This window comes from Aquarana catesbeiana, linkage group LG06, assembly GCF_042186555.1.
Source record: "Aquarana catesbeiana isolate 2022-GZ linkage group LG06, ASM4218655v1, whole genome shotgun sequence".
Lineage (NCBI taxonomy): Eukaryota > Metazoa > Chordata > Amphibia > Anura > Ranidae > Aquarana > Aquarana catesbeiana.
In genome coordinates this window covers 156,162,261-156,180,567 of record NC_133329.1, presented here as the reverse complement: position 1 = coordinate 156,180,567, position 18,307 = coordinate 156,162,261, and the positions used below count along the sequence as shown (strand labels likewise).

The 18,307-nt window shown below is 40.8% G+C and overlaps 1 protein-coding gene across 15 annotated transcripts in view; it reads left to right on the top strand.

The window, feature by feature from the left end:
* The window catches only part of MRTFB (myocardin related transcription factor B), a 501,337-nt gene that overhangs the window by 401,527 nt on the left and 81,503 nt on the right, over positions 1-18,307 (top strand). For 9 of the 15 annotated variants that reach the window (XM_073591089.1, XM_073591090.1, XM_073591092.1 and 6 more), the window contains 5 exons: positions 2,669-2,724; positions 3,410-3,485; positions 6,411-6,497; positions 9,203-9,364; positions 10,363-10,532. In XM_073591089.1, coding sequence (XP_073447190.1) covers positions 2,669-2,724; positions 3,410-3,485; positions 6,411-6,497; positions 9,203-9,364; positions 10,363-10,532 — 551 coding nt within the window. The remainder of the gene's footprint in view (positions 1-2,668; positions 2,725-3,409; positions 3,486-6,410; positions 6,498-9,202; positions 9,365-10,362; positions 10,533-18,307) is intronic. The other 6 variants (XM_073591093.1, XM_073591099.1, XM_073591085.1 and 3 more) reach the window with 1 other exon arrangement.

Here is an 18,307-nt window from a genome sequence, read left to right as displayed (position 1 = left end):
AGAAAATACTTTCTGTAGTGGCATCATCTGCAGACATAGAATTACGAGGTACTGATGGGTCAGTTCGTATGAGATGCATAGATGAGCACAAGGGGTTTTTGCATCCACTTATATTCCTCTAACAATATTACAAAAAGTCCTGCCTACACAAGATTGCAGCAAGTAAAATGTAATATCCACCTTCTTGCTACTCTCTAACCCCATAGAGAGCACCCCCCAATTGGGCTCTATTTGTAAGGTTGGTTTCACATGGGCTTCATCTGGTATAAGAGCAGTGTGAACAGCAAGCTTTTGCAAAGATTCAAGCAGCTTTCTCAAAGCCTTTAAGGTGCCTTTCGGCTCCTATTTTGAAATGTTGTACACAGGTCCTAATAGGAGTTCTGGCTGTCACTTTAAACAGGCTGCTAGCAGATTTCAGCAGTGCTTCAACAAGCTTTAAAGAGAAGGTCTACCTAAAAAAAAAAAAAATATATATTAAAAGCCAGCAGCTACAAATACTGCAAGCTGCTTACTTTTAATAAGTGGGCACTTGCCTGTCCAGGGTGCCCGCGATGTCGGCAGCTGAAGCCGATCAATCTCTCGGCTGCTGCCGCCGCCATCCTCGGTGAGGGAATCAGGAAGTGAAGCGTTGCGGCTTCACTTCTCGGTTCCCTACTGCACATGCGTGAGTCGCGCTGCATGTTCTAACTGGTCCCTGCTATCTCCTGGGACCTTGTGTTTCCCAGGAGATAGCGGGGGGGACGGGAGGGGGCGTGACTCCTGTGGGAGTCTATTCCCGGAAGTGGGTGCAAATACCTGTATTATTCATGTATCTGCACAACCCCCCCCCCCCTGAAAGGTGCCAAAGGTGACACCGGAGGGGGGGAGGGTTCAGAAAAGCAGAGGTTCCATTTTTGTGTGAACCTCCGCTTTAAGTATTCCTGAAGCCTGCTAGCAGCTTGTTTAAAGTGACAATCAGCAATCCTATTCAGATCTCTGTTAAACCTTTACAAACTAGATCTGAATGGTATGTCAAAAGCTTTAACCGAGCTCTTTGTAAAAGCTTGCTGTTCACAGTGCTCTTCTACCAGCTGAAGCCCGTGTGAACAGGCCTGCTGTCATTTAAGGCTTGGTTTATACTGCCGCGATTTGGGATCCGACTTGTGAGACCCAAAATCATGTGGTATGTGAAATCCCATGTTAGTCAATGAGAGCTGTCTTAATTGGCACTACTGAAGTCACTCTGACTTTAGAAAATGTTCCTGTACTACTTCAAGACCACTTCTATTCTACACTTCCATCAAAGTAGTGCCCAAGGTGTGCGACTTTCAGGTTGCGGCAGTGTGAACTGAGCTTTAAGCTTTCCCTTTCCTTTAAGGATTTGCCTGCAGAGAGTGTCAGATTCACCTATCTTAGATACACCAGACATACAGTAGGTCCTCCTTTTATTTGGACCAAGCACACCTGTCACCTTTTAGCTTCCTTGTTCAAGACTATCGGGCACCATTTCGCTCCCACAACTAACTTTTTCAACTTTATCTGGCACATAGAATCAGATTTTCACTGTGCCAGAAAAATGACGAACACTAACCATAAATGGTTTAAATACTCTAAAGTGAGAGGTAAGAGTCTCCAACAGCAACCCAAACAATGTTTTTAGGTGGAGAGTAGGGGAAGGATAGATCCCCTGGCAGCTTTGTATTACAGTGTATGGCTTTGTTACAGATTCTTCCTCACTGCTTGTCTGGTGAAATCATTGTCATTCATTGGTAACTTTTGAGCCAACATTAAGGCTCCATTCACACCTGAGTGATTTTGAATCGTGGGCGGTATCGCCACCAGTCTGCCCCAGATTCTGATTTGCGGCAAAACGCTGGACGTGTTTGCAATGCCATTATTTCCCAATGGCACCTCCAAAAGCGGTTTGATTTTTGCCATGTTGCAAAATTGCAAAATCTGTAACTTCTTTTTGGCGTCATGCTTTTGTTTGCGCAATCTTTACATATTTCCTGTCTGTGATCCATTCAAAGTCCCATTTCTCTGAGGAAATTGGTTTTACTATATGCATATGGGGATGGGATCAACAGACAGTTTTCCATCAGTTAACAAAGGCAAATCTTTTTCTTTGTTTGAGCAATCTGTTGTGCGACAATCGCAGCAAAATAACATTGCGTTTAGGGTGCCATTGAGAAATAATGGCATCATAAATGTTGCTATGATTGAGTCATGGGCAGAATCGCAGCGATTCTGCCCGCGATTTAAATAGCCCAGGTGTGAATGAAGCCTTAGAATGGAGAAGATCTCTTACCGAACCATTTGGTGTTTTGGTCAGGCAATCATTTATACCTCTTGACCAGGTCTATGTACTTTATGTATTGAGTGACAGCCTCATGATTTACTGTTTGGCAATTGATGTGACCACTGGGTATATAACCGATTCAAAGCCAATACAGAAAAATAAATGTTACCTTTTTTTAGAAGTTGCTTGAGTTGTAAAAGCTTGTCCTTAAAAATTGTATGTTAGTGTAAATAAAAAAGTATCACGGAAAGTACTGAATTGTCTGTCTTGAAGTTAAAAATGTAAAAATTGTAATTTGCTATGACACAGGTGCTTTACTTTGATTTGTGTGCCCAATCCCCAGTATTTCCAGTGCTATCCTTGCTGAAATTTTCTTCTATTATTTTTCAGCTTTAAAAAGCCCGGCTGCATTTCATGAACAGATTAAAAGCTTGGAAAGAGCCAGGGTAAGCATTAACCTAGAATTGAATTAATGGTGTGTTTTTTTTTGTTTTTTGTTTTTTTTGTATTTTGTTTTTTTTTTTTTTTCACAGTAAAGGTGTTGAGGCCTGCTAAAATATATCCAGAGAAAGAGCAGTAGCTAAAGGAAAAACAAAGAACTGCAGATGTGAAATGTCCATGCACTTATTCTTATCAATTGAAGGCAGATTTTAGTACTTTTTTTTTGCATAGTCGTATTGCTGTTTCATTATGAAATTGTTCATATCCTATTTAATGCAATAGAAAATGCACAATTAATGATCTCTAATGGGGCAAAATCTGCATAGATTGTACACAATGGAATATAGGATTATCAATGTAATGTGCAATTTCAGATGTCCAGCAATTTACCTTAATTTAACGAGTTTGCTCATTAACACCAGAGATATTTGCTTCAAATATAAATTTTAAAAAAGGGACAATAAGTAGCAATTTCTGGTAGCAAGCTGTAATGACAATTCCACCCATATAGCAGATTAGCACTCAGTAGCATTGGCATGTGTTGGATACTGTGATGAACTAATGAACTGGTCTCTTATAAGACAAGTCTGGTTTTGGCTGCCAGGTAGTTTAGAATACTCATCCTATAGCTGAGATACTTCTGTATGTTGCATCAATTCCCCCCCTTTTTTTTTTCTTTCCCATGGACAGACTGAAAATTTCCTGAAGCACAAGATTAGAAGCCGGCCGGAGAGATCTGAATTAGTAAGGATGCACATTTTAGAAGGTAATTCTAATTTTTAGATGATGCATAATTTGTAAACGTTTTGCCAAAATTAAATGATGAAATAATGTGTTTACACCAGTCCTTATGAGACGTTGGTTTTAGGATGTACTGACTGCCAAACGATTGTTTCTTTAAACGTTCCTTTGAGAAACGTTCACATTTGTATTATACAGAATAGAGGAAGGAGGTGGGAAAGGAGCCAGACAGCAAGCTTTTTCTAAAGAAAACAATATTGATCATCTGAAAATCATTCTACCCAAGTGCCTTCCCCAAGCCCCACCAAAAATGATCAGCTAGGGGTGTTTACTGCTACCCATAAACAGTGGAGAAAGAAATACTCCAGTAATCGCTGTCTATAGTTAGCTAGATTCTGTAAGCATAGAACTGCTTTGCCTTTTCAGACCTTCTCTTTCTACTGCTCTGCTATGTAAACAGATGGTGTGACATACATGGGTGTGACCTGTTTGCTGAGTACATGTCTGAGTGCACTAGGCCACTAGTTCTCCACCCTTTTCATGTCCTAGTCTGCTTGACAAATTCCCAGCAGTAGGTATTATTGTAGGCATCACCTTTAACTTGGGTGTTATAGAGTTTACAATATTATGCAATATGGTGTCATCTAAAAGTTGTTTGTTCTGTTTTTAGAGCAGAAGTTACATTACATGTTTATTTTCAAGAAGTTTCTTTTTATGATTGTCAGTCATTTTGACTGCATGATACCATACCATACCTGCAGCATCTAGACTATGAACCACCACCACCCCATGGGTCAGTGATGGAAAATTACAGAATTTAGTACCAGTTATCAAATACAAACAGGGACAGGATTCTGCCCTTATGCTACTAGTTGAGCCTCCTTTCACTGACATTAATGTATAGCTGAACACAAAAACATAATATTTTGCAGCTTACCAGTCCTCATATGTGACGGCTGCATTCGTGTTCCTTTCCTCTTTATTTTTACTTGGTAAAACTGTGAATAACACACTTCTGTCCCCTAGAAGGAACCACGGTAGACACCCAGGAGGACTTCAAAAGTCTGCCTTTGTTCATCTCCTTTACAGGAAATGTGACATGTAGTCTACCTAAGAGGGATAATATAGTTTTTGCTTCCAATTCATCTCACAGGAAGTGACAACGGCACTGAATGTCTCTCAAGATCAACAGATATTTTCTCTACTTGTTAAGAACAATGTTAACCTGAAAAATCAAAACTAAGGCCACATGCATACCGTATTTCCTATGATGCCTAGGAGTTTAGTAGTGGAAAAATGCAGCAAAAAGCCATGTTTTGCACGCACGTTAATGTTTTTGACATTAATGCATTCTATTAGCCAGGATGTTAATTTATTTTGGCTATTAGAATGTATTAACATGAGAACACACGTAAACGCACTTAGTATTTATGTGCATCTAGGCATTTTTGAGATTTTTTGCTCAAGCTCCTCTCTAAACTTCTGTAAATGCCTATAGTTTGCGTGAATACATAGGCTAACATGGAGGGCGTTTAGAGGCAGAGAAAAAGCAACGTTTTTGAGCTAAGGCCCCTTTCACACTGGGGCAGCGTCGGTGGTAAAGTGCCGCTATTGTAAGCAGCGCTTTACCATCGGTATTCGGCCGCTTGCGGGGCGGTTTTACCCCCACTAGGGGCCGAGAAGGGGTTAAAAACCACCACAAAGCGCCTCTGCAGAGGCGATTTGCCGGCAGTATAGCCGCGCTGTTTCATTGATTTCAGTGGGCAGGAGCGGTGAAGGAGCGATGTATACACCGCTCCTTCACCGCTCCGAAGATGCTGGTAGCAGGACTTCTTTTCCCATCCTACTAGCGCACCGCTAAGGTGTGAAAGCCCTTGGGGCTTTCACACTGGAGAGACAGCAGCGGCTGTTTTGGGTCGGTTTGCAGGCGCTATTATTAGCCCAATAGCCCCTGCAAACTGTCCCAGTGTGAAAGGGCCCTTTCTGTGCATGAGCCCTAATGGAACTGCCACATCTAAGGACTGGTTAGCTGCAATATTTTTAAATGTTGTTGGATTTAGTCATACTTTAAAGAATGCCGGTGCCTTCAATGCTGTACTATGGTAGTTTAATGTATGGGCATAATTTGAATGATGGAATGAACATGCAAGCTTTTGGAACACTCTAAAACAACTTTGTCAGGCATATCACACCTGACAACTATTTGAAAGCCTTGCAATTTTAGTCTTTGGGTTGTCCAAAGCACGTACTGTGGAATACATGTTCATTTGTTGCTTCAGAATGAAAACTAAAATAGAGATGCATTACTCTGTAACCAATAACAAGTTGGTGCTTTCAGCTTAGTTTGCCTGTAGTATTATGTAGGAGCTTAACATCCCCATGGCCTCTTCTATTGTAGAAGGATTGTACTGATGGCATTCTTTGTTTTCAGTTTTGTTAATGTATAGAAATAATGAGATTAAGCAGCAAGTTACAAGCAGTTGGGGAAACATTGGCATTCTGATGAGTCACTGAATGACTGATTGCATTATTGATCTTATAAATTGTTCCTGGTAGCATAGTAGATAACAGCATACATTACAGTTAGCCTAATAATGCTTTTTGTATGCACATCTATATGTATTTATAAGAGAATGTTGTGAGTATGGGTTACAGAGAATCCAGAGACGGGGTGGAGCTGTTACACATTGCAACCAGCCGGTATTGTCAACAAGAATTGATAAAATGATTGCAATAAAATGCCTAAAATAGCCCTGGGGGTTGTTGATATGATGGGAGTAGAACAACCACCTGCTTTCCAATTTTTATTGAAATTTTTAGTAAAAGTAGAAATCAACAGGTACATTGACTGCAAATAGTGTACATTAGTTGCATATCAGGTTCAAAAATTCTTAACATGGAGAAACAAAGTATTTTCAATAAGAACTCTTTTCTTCACATAAATTATTAGAAACCAGAATGGTATACAATGAAGATATTCCCTCTCAGACCCAGTCATGTCCCATCCCTCCAATTAAGACCATGTGGTGTTATGAAGGTTAGTCAACCCCTCCGCTACATTAACTTTCTTTTTTAGGCTTTTTTCCCTCTGTTTCTTCCTGGTGATCTGGCCAGTAACACATCTCATGTAATAGACTGCCTACACTCTGGATGAAGGAGCAACAAGAGACCTCTTTGGGCAGCAGCACTGTTAGGGGGTAGTGTTAGATTATATGTACTAGCAGATTTCGATACATTAACAAATTGAAGCCAAACTTCGGCTAACACTTTATAGGCAGTTACTATTGAGATAATGGTTTTAAATCAATAAAATATGATCATTGTAAGTACCCTTGTCAATAATAAATGGTTTGTCTCAACCTTCTAACTGCTACAGCTTGTTCTAGTGAAAAACAACTGTGTTACTGGCTAGATCAGCATTTTTTGGACCAGGGTGCTTTATGGGTTTGTCAGGGGGGCGTGGGACAGAGCAAATGAGGAAGAAGAAATGCTGCAGTATCGGGGTGTAAAGGTGTATTTTCTTTCGAAAGAATAAATTGCTTTTAATGTTGGGTGTGTTACATGTTTGGATGATGCTGCACCATGTAAAATGATTAGTTTAGTGTTTTACATTTTAGAGTAGGGTCCCTCAGTCTAGATTTTCTACAATTACAAATTGTTGCAACCACATTCAACTGCCAAACTTCAGCTCTCTGGTCCGAGGCCATGGCTCAGGATGCTTGTTCATTACTAACAAATCCCTTTGTTCTCCAATAACTGGAGCTTCTGCCGATGGCCCTACACTATAATGTCAACAGGTTAGCAGAAACCTTTCGCCAAGTATCTAGAATGGATCTTCTTTCGGTGCATATGCTGAGTATCTTTTGGCACACGTGCTGGCCTGTGAAGATTCCGTTCTGGAAACATCTTGTGCAGATGCTATTCGATGGGGAATGCCTATTTTGCCAAATTCTTGGACGCCTTTATCAAGGAAGTCACGAGGGGAAGAGAGTACCTTTTTATCTCTGAAAAAGAGAGCAAAGAAGTGTGTAAACCATCTGCTTCAGAGACCAAAAGAGCTCCTATTTGTTTTCTCAAGCTTATGTCCAAGCTTGGAACACTGTTCTGCCATAAGACTGGACCCCCAAACCTGATAAGCCCAGAACTAAGCCCTCCTCTCACTTGTCAGAGTGGGGGGACACTGATTTTAGTTCTCTGGATCCAAAAAGTTTTCCATTTTTTACATAATCGTATTTAAGAGCGTGCTGCTGTATACATAAGTACAGCAGCATAGTTGTTTATGTCAATAGCAAGCTGTACGCTGCCCCTGGCCTGCCTTGGCAGAGGAAATATGACAGCAATTACATTGAACAGGCTCTGCCACCCATATGCAAAAGCCCTTATACTCACAAAAAATGCTTGGCAAAAGCACATCTAACACAAAATCTATACAATAAATTTCTGAATCCATTGGATACAGGTGGCCAACTGTAAGCCCATACAGCAACACATAGTCGGTGCCTCAAACTTGCATCGTGGCTTACGCATTTTAAGGGTGCATCCTCTTCCTTGGAGCTCTGAGAGGCAGTGACTATGTTGCTGAAAGGGTTTTGACAGTTGGCAACCTGTATTCAGTGGATTGAGCAAGTCTCACCTCGAATGGATTTTGTGTTATACGCGCCTTTGTCAAGCATCTTTTGTGAGCAAAAGATTTACTTTTTTAATAGTCATTGAAGATATCACAAAGGACCAAAGTGCGCTCTGTCTGTTGTATAGTGTTGCACAAAGATTTTCCAGACTAGAGAGAGCAGCAAGGCCTTGGATATAATTATTCTGCATTTCCATAGAAATGACTCAACTGTTGAATCAAAGTAATCAATCAGCAGTACTGTACCCTTTCCACACTTGAACACTGGCAGTTTGCATTCTTCAGTAAGTTAACATGAATCAATTAAAGATAAAGACTTGTGCTTTTTACCATTCTGCAGTGTAGAAAGAGTTCTTAAATACATAAATAAAAAGTAATATAATCTGGTACAAACAAGAATGTATGCATTAACCCATAAAAGACAGTTGGATCTTATTTGCCCGCTATAAAACTGATGAGGGCTACTTTCTGGTCGCTGTGGTTTAAATCCATACTACTTTGCAGTTTTTTTTTATGACTATGTTATAATATTTGTTTTAATACATTGCAACACACTGTGGATGATTAAACCCAGTAGGCATGGGCCAAAAATCAGCCGTTTCAGCAGGAACCGGCTGACATTCGGTCTGTGTGTACATCTGTCTATCAACCAGCTTCTGTCGAACAGTCATGCTGGGAAACCAGCATTCGATCAGTGCTCGGAGCCAGTGGCTCAGCTTGGAGAAATCACCACATAAACATTGTTTGAACGTCCATCTGGTTGAACGAAAAAAAAAAACTGTATATGTGTGTACCCAGTTTTAGTCACCTAGCAGACCATCAGATACCAATGTTATCTCAGATAACAATAGCCTGGTGACTGCCAGAATCCACAGCAGCCTGTAGACATTACTTTGGGATCAATGGTCTGCTGAAGTCTACATTTTCCACACACATTCTAATCTATGCTTGGGACCTGCAGGATTTTAATAATTCTTAAACATTAAAACTAGTATAAATGTATTATTTCGATCTAAGGGGCACAGTTTTAACAGAATTGTCGAGAAGAACAATAAGTGAATACTTTTGAGTTAATCATGAAGAAAACTGTGACAATTTTTTTTTCTTCCATGTAGAGACACTTGCCGAGCCATCCTTGCAGGCAACTCAGATGAAATTGAAGAGAGCACGACTGGCAGATGATCTCAATGAAAAGATTGCTCAGAGACCCGGGCCAATGGAGTTGGTTGAAAAGAACATACTCCCGGTTGACTCCAGTGTTAAAGAAGCAATTCAAGGCATGTGTATATATAGAAAAAATCATTCCTCTGCGAACATGTGCAGCTCAGTCAAATGGACAGGATAATACCTTTCTTTCTATTGAATCTGTGGGCATAAAGCTTTTGATGATATGGGTAAAATATAAAAATTTGGACCTTACAGGTCTTACCCAGTGTTTTTTTGTAGGCAGGAAGTGTACCTGAATGTGGTACCTGTACAAACTTTGGAGGACAAGGGGTAGTTCTAGTCTCTGAGCTAAGGATGTACAATCTGGTAGAAACCACTAACCAGGCACAGTTTAAAATAATAGAATATACAATTTACTGACATTTTACTAGTCTATACAAGTCGTTTATGGAAACCTTTTTTCACAGACCACAACTAAATGAACCTTTATTAGTAGAAGGCTTGTGAAATGTTTTTTTTTTTTTTTCCGTATTGTGCTTGGTGCTAAGAAGATTCCCTTACTGTCTCTTGTAACTTGGGTAGGTAGTGGTGGGAAATCTACTTAAAGCCATCCATATATGGATCGAAATCTGTCCGGTTCAGCAGGGACCAGCTGAATTTCAATCTTTGTAAGGGCAGGCTTCTTGTACAGAAATCGGTCTACCGATTTGACTTCTGTACAACCAGCTTGTCTTATTGTCCCTTTCGATCAACGCTGCCTGCTATAGTGTATAGTGAAGGCAGGGATGTCTCCCCACTGTCAGAATACAATAGCTTCTACATTGAATGTGTTAATGGAGGAATCAAGTCTTTTTTTTTTTTTTTTTTTTTTTCTTTTCTTCAACTTGCTGGTTGACTGAAAAAATGTTGTCTGTTTTGTTCAGGACTAGCTTACTGTTTTGAGCTAGCAGAGTTGTTAGTAGTGTACTGTGTCAGTGTTCAAAGGGTCAGTAAGGTTCTAATGCAGCTCTTTACATGAAAAATCAAGAAAAGCAATGCAGGGGAAAAAAAACATTTTTTTTTAAAACCACTATTTAAGGTTTAGTGACGGTTTTGTTTTTACTAACAGGTCAGAATGACTTAACAGAAAACACAGATGCTTTCTCATTTGATGAGGACAGCAGCGATGCTTTATCACCAGAGCAACCAGCAAGCCAAGAATCTCAGGGATCTGCTGCTTCTCCTGGAGAGGTCAAAGCTAGCGAGTCAGCTTCTCCCGTATCCAACACCAAAATTCTGGTATGATGTCTACTGTGTTTGTCAAAGTGAAACCTCAACCTAATGTTTTGATTAGTCACAAAAACTATTTTTCATTTTTTATGCTTTGATTGAAGCCTGTCTGCTGAATTACAGATTTCTGGCTGACCGCTATGCATAGCTTAAAGCTGAACTCTTCAGCTATAAAGGATATAAATCCAATGTGTGTGTGTGTGTGTGTCTTGCAAACCCAAATTTTACTTTGTAATTGTAGCAGTGATATCACTATGCTGTACATAGCTTGTGCAGAGAGCAAAGCTATGAGAGGGACCCATCAAGCTCCACCAACTACAGGCTGCCTGCAAGTAATTACGTGAGGGGGCGGACACAAAACCAGTCACCCTGCTTAAATAGAGCAGCAGCAGTGACTGGTCTTTATTAACATGATTCTGAAAGCTGATGTTTTTTTCATGCAAGGTGAAAAAAAAAAACTTCTGTATGCAGCTTGTCCCCCACCCCATCCCCCCAAGCCCGATCGTGATCCGGTGATGTGCGCAAGAGCGGCTACTCTCCCAGGTCTCTGCCGCCTCATTGGCTGACACAGCAGGGGGAGCCATTGCCAATCAGAGCCAGCAGGGTGGGGCCGAGCGCTGTTTTGTGTGTCTTATTGACACACACTGCGGGGCTTGGGAGTGAGCATGCATGAGTGTCCCCATAGCAAGTGACGTGCTATGGGGGCACTCGGAGAAGAGGAGGAGCCAGGACCTTTAATATCCCTTTTTAAAAGAAGCTCCTGCACAGGGGCAACTGGATTACTGCACAGATCTAGAAGAAATCCACAAAGCACATATGCAAATATGCATGACTCTTGTATTTAGGCAATATCTGCTTATTCTGGAGTTCAGCTTTAATTGCTCATGAGTGAGTGTTTGCAATATGACACAGGACACTGTCCAAACAGGATGCAGTGAGTGAGCTTCCTAATACTTCCAAGGAAATAGTCTGTATAAAACAATATGAGTACTGTTCAAGACACTTTACCTTAAAGTACAACCATTACCATGCTACAGACACTATAAAATATTTACATAATTTTAGCAAACCATAAATAGGCTTTTGGATAAATCATAATTGAGCTCTGTAGCCACAGATGCTGTGGGGTAATTGGTCCTCTAATGTTGGAGCAGAAACTACTTTAATTTCTGCAGCTCAGCTCACCCATCTGTCTTCTCTCAGAAATTGGAAGCCTATTAACCAATGTAAATACAGAGCAGGAGCATAGGATGAGGGGGAGACCAAAGTGCCAAGACTTGGCTTGAAAGGCTTGTATTAAAGCTTATTTACTGCTTGTTAAGAATATGTAAATATTTGAATGTCCATAGTCTAGTCAAAGTTTTATTTAAACATTAGAAGACAGAATTATAGAAGCTCTTGTGTAGGAGCCAGGGCTGTGTTCTGATCCTGACTTCTTTCCCTTGGCGTCTGTTTTGGAGCAGCCATGTGGAGAGTGAGGTGTGAACCATCCTACATATATATTATGGGTGGCAGCTTCACGAGGCAGTAATCAACCCAGGGTGAAGATTACAGTCTCAGAGCTTATACCTCCCAACTTTGGAGCTTGAGAAAGAGGGGCACCTTAGCGTGGACACATGTAGAGTAGCAAAAAATGGGCATGAACACATTGCTCTACATATGTATAGCATTGCTCTCCAAATCCCCTATATAGAGCCTGTAGTCATGTCTGTGAACTGCATTGTAGGTGCCCAGCTAAACAATGATTACTCTGCCCTTTCATGTGGAATTAAAGTAGTTAGGACCTAGTAGTAAGGAAGGAATATGTAGAAGTGCTGTATATAAAATACAGTATGTAACATACAATATCATTTATACAATGCACAGGCCTGGAGTATGTAATATACCATATACAGTTGAGTATTCAGGACTATATAACGTGTAGCATGACCTATACTGTGAATGGTTCAGATGTATACAGGGTAATAGTACAATGTAGCACATGTGATTCAGGGTTTGATGGTATGAATCGTACAGTAAAACAGACTAAAGTGTTCAGTAGTATGTCACGTTGCTATTCTATGGGAGGAGGAAATGCTCCAACACTGTTGCTTAGTGGGAGAAAAAAAATACCCTGTCAGTGGGAAAGAAATAATACCCAAGAGGGGAAAAAAATGTTCTTGCATCAGTCATCAGGAAAAACTCGCCCTGGCATGGATAAGTAGAAGGAAAAATTTCCTGGTTTCAGCAATCAATGAGGGGAAAAATGTCCTTGCATTGATGAGTAGAGGGAGAATGTCAATGTGGTTCGTTAGTAAAAATGTCTAGCAGTCAGTTTCAGTGAAAAGAATAAAGGCCCCACCATTGGTGTGAGGAAAAAATGTGCCTGCTACCCATGGTCAGCAGAAGGAAAAAAATTAACCTGCAGTGAGTGGGAGTAAAAGCTCCCCAACCATCAGTGGTCCTAAGGCCATGAAGCAATTACCGGCGAATGATCTGTCTGGGCACAGATGGTGTCCAGGGCCAACCATTTGCAGGCAATCACTCCTTGAGCGATTTAAATGCCAGTGATCGTGATGTATAGACTTCTTCCTTTTGGAGGGTAGTTAGAATAGAATTTAGAAGGCGGGTTGGAGCGTTAGAATAGCCTGGACTTCCACTTTAAACTTGCATATAATTCTCCCGCTGCAGTACAAGTAATTGAAATGCATGACTTGTATTATTCTGATATTACAGAGTGGGGAGTGCTAGAAAAACTCCAGACACATTAATAAGTATACAAATCCAAATACCAATACTTATAAGGATGTACAAAGAGTTCCAGAAAGGAGCATTGATTGAAAGCGGAAGCTTACCATTCACAACTTCATAAACAGTTGATCTTATTTTCCCCTGGAATGATCAAGCCATTTTATTGCTTTTAGGAATTAAAATGTCACAAGTGTCACAACTGAACTCATTTATAACATCTGTTAATTGTCATTCTAGTATGTTACCTCTTACTATGTATGAGTAGAAGGTTATTTAATCCAATTGCCTGCCCTAAAGGGGAAGTTGTTCATACTGACAGTTGTGTTTAACGAACAAGGTATTTTATTTGCAAGATGAAATAAGTGATGTTCCTTTTATTGGCAGGACCCTTTGCTGCAATGATATACCCACTGTTTGTCCATAATAAAGTATTCCTTAGGCAAGTTAAAAGGTTACATAAGTCATTGCGGTGTGTTGAGAATTTTCCAATGATATTCACTAGTAGTAGAGGTTACTGAAGCCTCTGAAAGCACAGCAACAGTGTGAGGAGAGATTACCATGGAAGCAGCTTGCTCAGGCGCATTGCTCTGGCTACGCACCTATAGACAACATTTGACTGAAAAGTAATGCCACCGTGTCTACTTCTCATAACTACATGGAAATGTTTAAAGAGGAACTCCAATCTCTTAAGTAAAAATTAAGTCAGCAACTGCAAAAACCGTAGCTGCTGACTTTTAGTAAACAGCCACTCCCTTGTCCCACGATCCAGTCATGTTTTCCCTGTGTCCTCCTTTGCCAGCATCTTTACTATGAGCACCTAGCTGTGACCACTTGCGGCTTCACAGCCAGGTGCCCGCTGCGCTCGGCTACTGGTCCTGAACTCTTCTGGGACCTGTCATGTATCCCAGAAGACTTTGGGAGGGAGGGGGACTTCCAATCGCAGAGGTGGGAGTGGGTACCTGTAAAAAACGTGTACCCGCTCCTCTTCCCCAAAAACCACTTCAAACACAGGAGCTGGGGAGGAGTGGAACTTCCCCTTTTGGGTGGAGCTCCACTTTAATCATAGGATTTAAGTATGCTCCTCAGCTCCATCTAGTGGCCAGCATTTTCCGCCTTCACAACATTCAAACTGCAAAGAATCTAGCCTGAGAGTATTCAATATTCCCCCATTCACACACAACAAATGTGCCAGCAGTTTTATCGGACAAACAGTATGTGAATTATATTATAAAGGCACCCCGTGATGTCCACTCTTTTATTCTAATGGCTAAATATTTGATGTTTGTCTTTATTATTTGCATTTTGACCTCACTGGAGATAAACAGTTATAGTGTGCCCAAAGACTGTTCTTAGAGTGCAGTGAAACATGCAACCATAATCCAGTAGTCCAAAAAACATTTTTAGAGAAATTTGGGTAAGCATGCATGTATATGCCATAAATCAAAGTTGAGGGAAAACCGCTATTGCTAGAAGAAACTGTTTGGTTTATCTAGAATGTGTGATCAATCATTATCCCAGAGATTTGAAAGCCAGGAGTATCTACTGCTAGTCATGAGATTGACAGTTGGGTCAGGCACTAATCATCTTATGTGTATGGCTATTGTAGGCGAGAGCAGTAGATTGTGCATACATTATCTGAGCACCTGGAGGTTTGAGTGGGAGTTAGTAGCCCACTATAATTGTAAGCTTGGCATGGGGAAACTGGCCTCGCCTGTATGTGGACAGCTTTTGTCTGTTTCTGACGTAATGGACTGTCAGACTGGCAGGTGTTATCTATGTCCGATAAACACTTCAGAACCTACGTTCTGAAGAAGGTTTGTATACATTTTCCTCACAGTAACCGTTCCACAAGTGAAAAGCTACAGAGCCAGCCTTCTGATCATTTCTTTGAGGCTATGATGTACCCGTGCACAAAATAGTTTTTGTGGAAATTATGCAGTCACCATTGTCACCTCTCTTGGAATTGCTGTGCTAGTCATTGCATTGTCACAGTGCATATCAGAATTCTGTTTATAGGACCTATTATGTTGTAAGATAGTTTGAGATTGAAAAATATTATAGAAAAGTAAGATTGAGAATAAAATACTGTAAGTTGTTCTGGTATCTGTATTAGAGGATACTTAGGCTTTAGTAGTTGGCTGTAGAGACTGGTCTACAACCTGATCTGTTCTCTATAAAATAGCTGAATTATCTGTAGTAAATCCTTCCACTGTGTATTTTAGTAAATAAACATCCAATATCATTTAAGCTATAAACAACCATTTTATGTCATCTGAAGGCCCTCAGAATTCCAGTAAGTTGGCAGTAAACTCAATGAGGGTAATGGTAAATGAATTCTATGTTTGCTGCTGCCCCCCTGAAGCACAAATTGTGTTGAGTCCTGGCACTCCACTTGTTTGTGGATGTGAGCTTTGTAGTGTATGTGTGAGGTAGCGCTGGACCTGGAGGGTAGGTTTGTGGTGCCTGGACTCTGAGGGTTCTTGGAGCGTTTCCTTTAGTTGTGGGAATATCATGGCATGCCATGCGTGAACATTTTTTTTGTATGATGTGGAAAGTTTAATAAAGAATAAACAAAAAAAAAGTCTTAAACTCCAGCCGGTTGGAGAACAATGATCAATTTATTTGTGTAAAATCATATAAGCAATATATTTCAGACACTGGGCTCAACCTTTGCCACAGCTTTTGGTTGTATTACATCTGATGGTCATGGACACTGCCGCCTGTGTCCTAATATGATAGCGGGGTTGCGTGTTTGTTAGGTTTATGCCATACACTGTTAAAGGAATCATTGTTCCCCAAGCGGCTGGAGTTTGAGTCTTGCTATTCTTGAATGGCACTGCTCATGCACCGCCACAATCTTCACCAGTGTGTGGTTGGGCAGATGTCTCTCTGACCATCTTAAGTAGCCCACAGACTTAAGTAGACTTTTGAACACACAGGAATGATCTACTCTCATTTTGTGTACTTGACTGATCTGAAACTGTCTAATCATGATTTCCCTATGCAAATTGTTGGCTAGTGGTGTCTGCAATGTGGCATTAAGGGCACTTTCACGCTGAGGTGGTGGGGGCATCAGTGGTAAAGCACCGCCATTTTTAGCGGCACTTTACCGTTGTTTTAACAGCACTTTTTTGGCCCCTATCGGGGTGCTTTTAACCCCTGCTAGTGGCCTATTAAGGGGTTTATAGTGCCTGTGTAGAACCGCTGCCAAATCGCTTTGCAGGCTCTTCGGCGCTGCCCATTGATTTCTTTAGCATCCCGCAAGCCCACCGCTCCAGTGTGAAAGCACTCAGGCTTTCACACTGGGACTGCAAAGGAGGCGCTTTGCAGGTGCTATTTTTATCACTAAAATGTCTGTAAAGAGCCTCAGTGTGAAAGTAGCCCAAGTTGCACTTCTAATAATCAGTATACCCATTTATGGTTTTCTGTAAAAGTACCAGAGATAATTTTATGGGACAGCAATGTGTTCCCTGTAGAATTTATAACATGTTTATAGTGAGGAAAAAGACCGCTGCTCACAGGTGATACAATCGGTAACACTCCAAGGTTGCTTCTATGAGGAGGTGGTGCATGCCCTGCCACTGCAGCAGAAATCATGGAACAGAGAAACTTGGGATCGGCAGCACACCCACACAGGAAGTAAAGTAGAAAGTCTTTATTGAAGCATAAATTTAAAAAAAAGGATGGGTACAGGCAGCGGAAATACAGGTAGGTGTGCTGCCGATCCCAAGTTTCTCTGTTCCAACATGGCTAATATTGTTCACCAGGTGAGAGGTTAATCCTTCTGATTTCCATGAAAGTCAAATGGAAAAAGTACAAAAAAACAGAACAAGGTATATAGTAGGGGAATGCATGTTGTCCAAGGAAATCAAGTGTCACCACAAGCATTTCTATGGAGGAATTAGGATAGTATAATTTTGTTGCTCCTTTTACCCCAATTTATCAAAAAGTTGATGACGTGTTTCTGCCATCAATTTCAAAATGACTTTCTATTTTTTTTCTTAAAATGGTACATTTTCTAATTTTAAACATTTGATATGTTTTCTATTAATAAAATATGGGTTTGAGATTTGCAAATCATTGCATTCTGTTTTTAATGTAGATTTTAGTGTCCCCACTTTTTTGTAATTGGGGTTATACAACTATGCTCCTGCTGGTGGAAAATGACCCAAAGAAAGGTAGCTCATCACAATACATGCATCTGGAAAAATCTCCCTTCCCTTCTGTCACCATCTGGCAAATGTTAAATTATTCCTTCAGCAAAGAAAGGGGGCCGAAGCCAGTTAAGCAAGAGAGGTTGTCCCTACAGTAGGTAAACCCCCAAGTGTTTTAGCTTTAGATGCACTTTAAGTTAATCAGTATTTAATTTTTCTTGTTTTGAATCTCCTTGCTTTAAGGGGAATGTTCTCTGCAATGTCAATAGCAATACTACATCTCAGACTTCTGTTTCTTGTTGAGCATCTAACCACTTAACTGCTAGTGCTGCTTATAGCAGCTGGGACTGTCTTTACATTTGTCAAGCTGACTGTGGGCTTTATAGTGTAAGGCAAGGATATGCAATTAGGGGACCTCCAGCTGTTGCAAAACTACAAGTCCCATGAGGCATAGCAAGACTCTGACAGCCACAAGCATGACCCCCAAGTGCAGAGGCATGATGGGACTTGTAGTTTTGCAACAGCTGGAGGTCCGCTAATTGCATATCCCTGGTGTAAGGGATTCAGGTGGCTCTAAAACACTGCCTGCCTCCCCCCCCCTTCTGAAAGGTAGAGTTCCAAACCCCCCTTCCCGCTGTATGTGCAGCACCTCTCCACTTCCTCCTCTGTGTATACTAAACATGTTCATGGTAAACTTTTCTAATTCAGACTCTGCAGGCACCTGAAGGCGATTGTATTTTGTGCATACATGTTAGATTAACCTCTAGTCTGCAAGCACCTTTAGTCACCACTTAATTTGTTGGATAAATGGTTTATGAGCCAAACCTTTTTTAAAAAGCAATATATACTTAAGCCAGTCATAGATGGCTTGAATCTCGGCCCGTTCAGCAGGGACCAGCT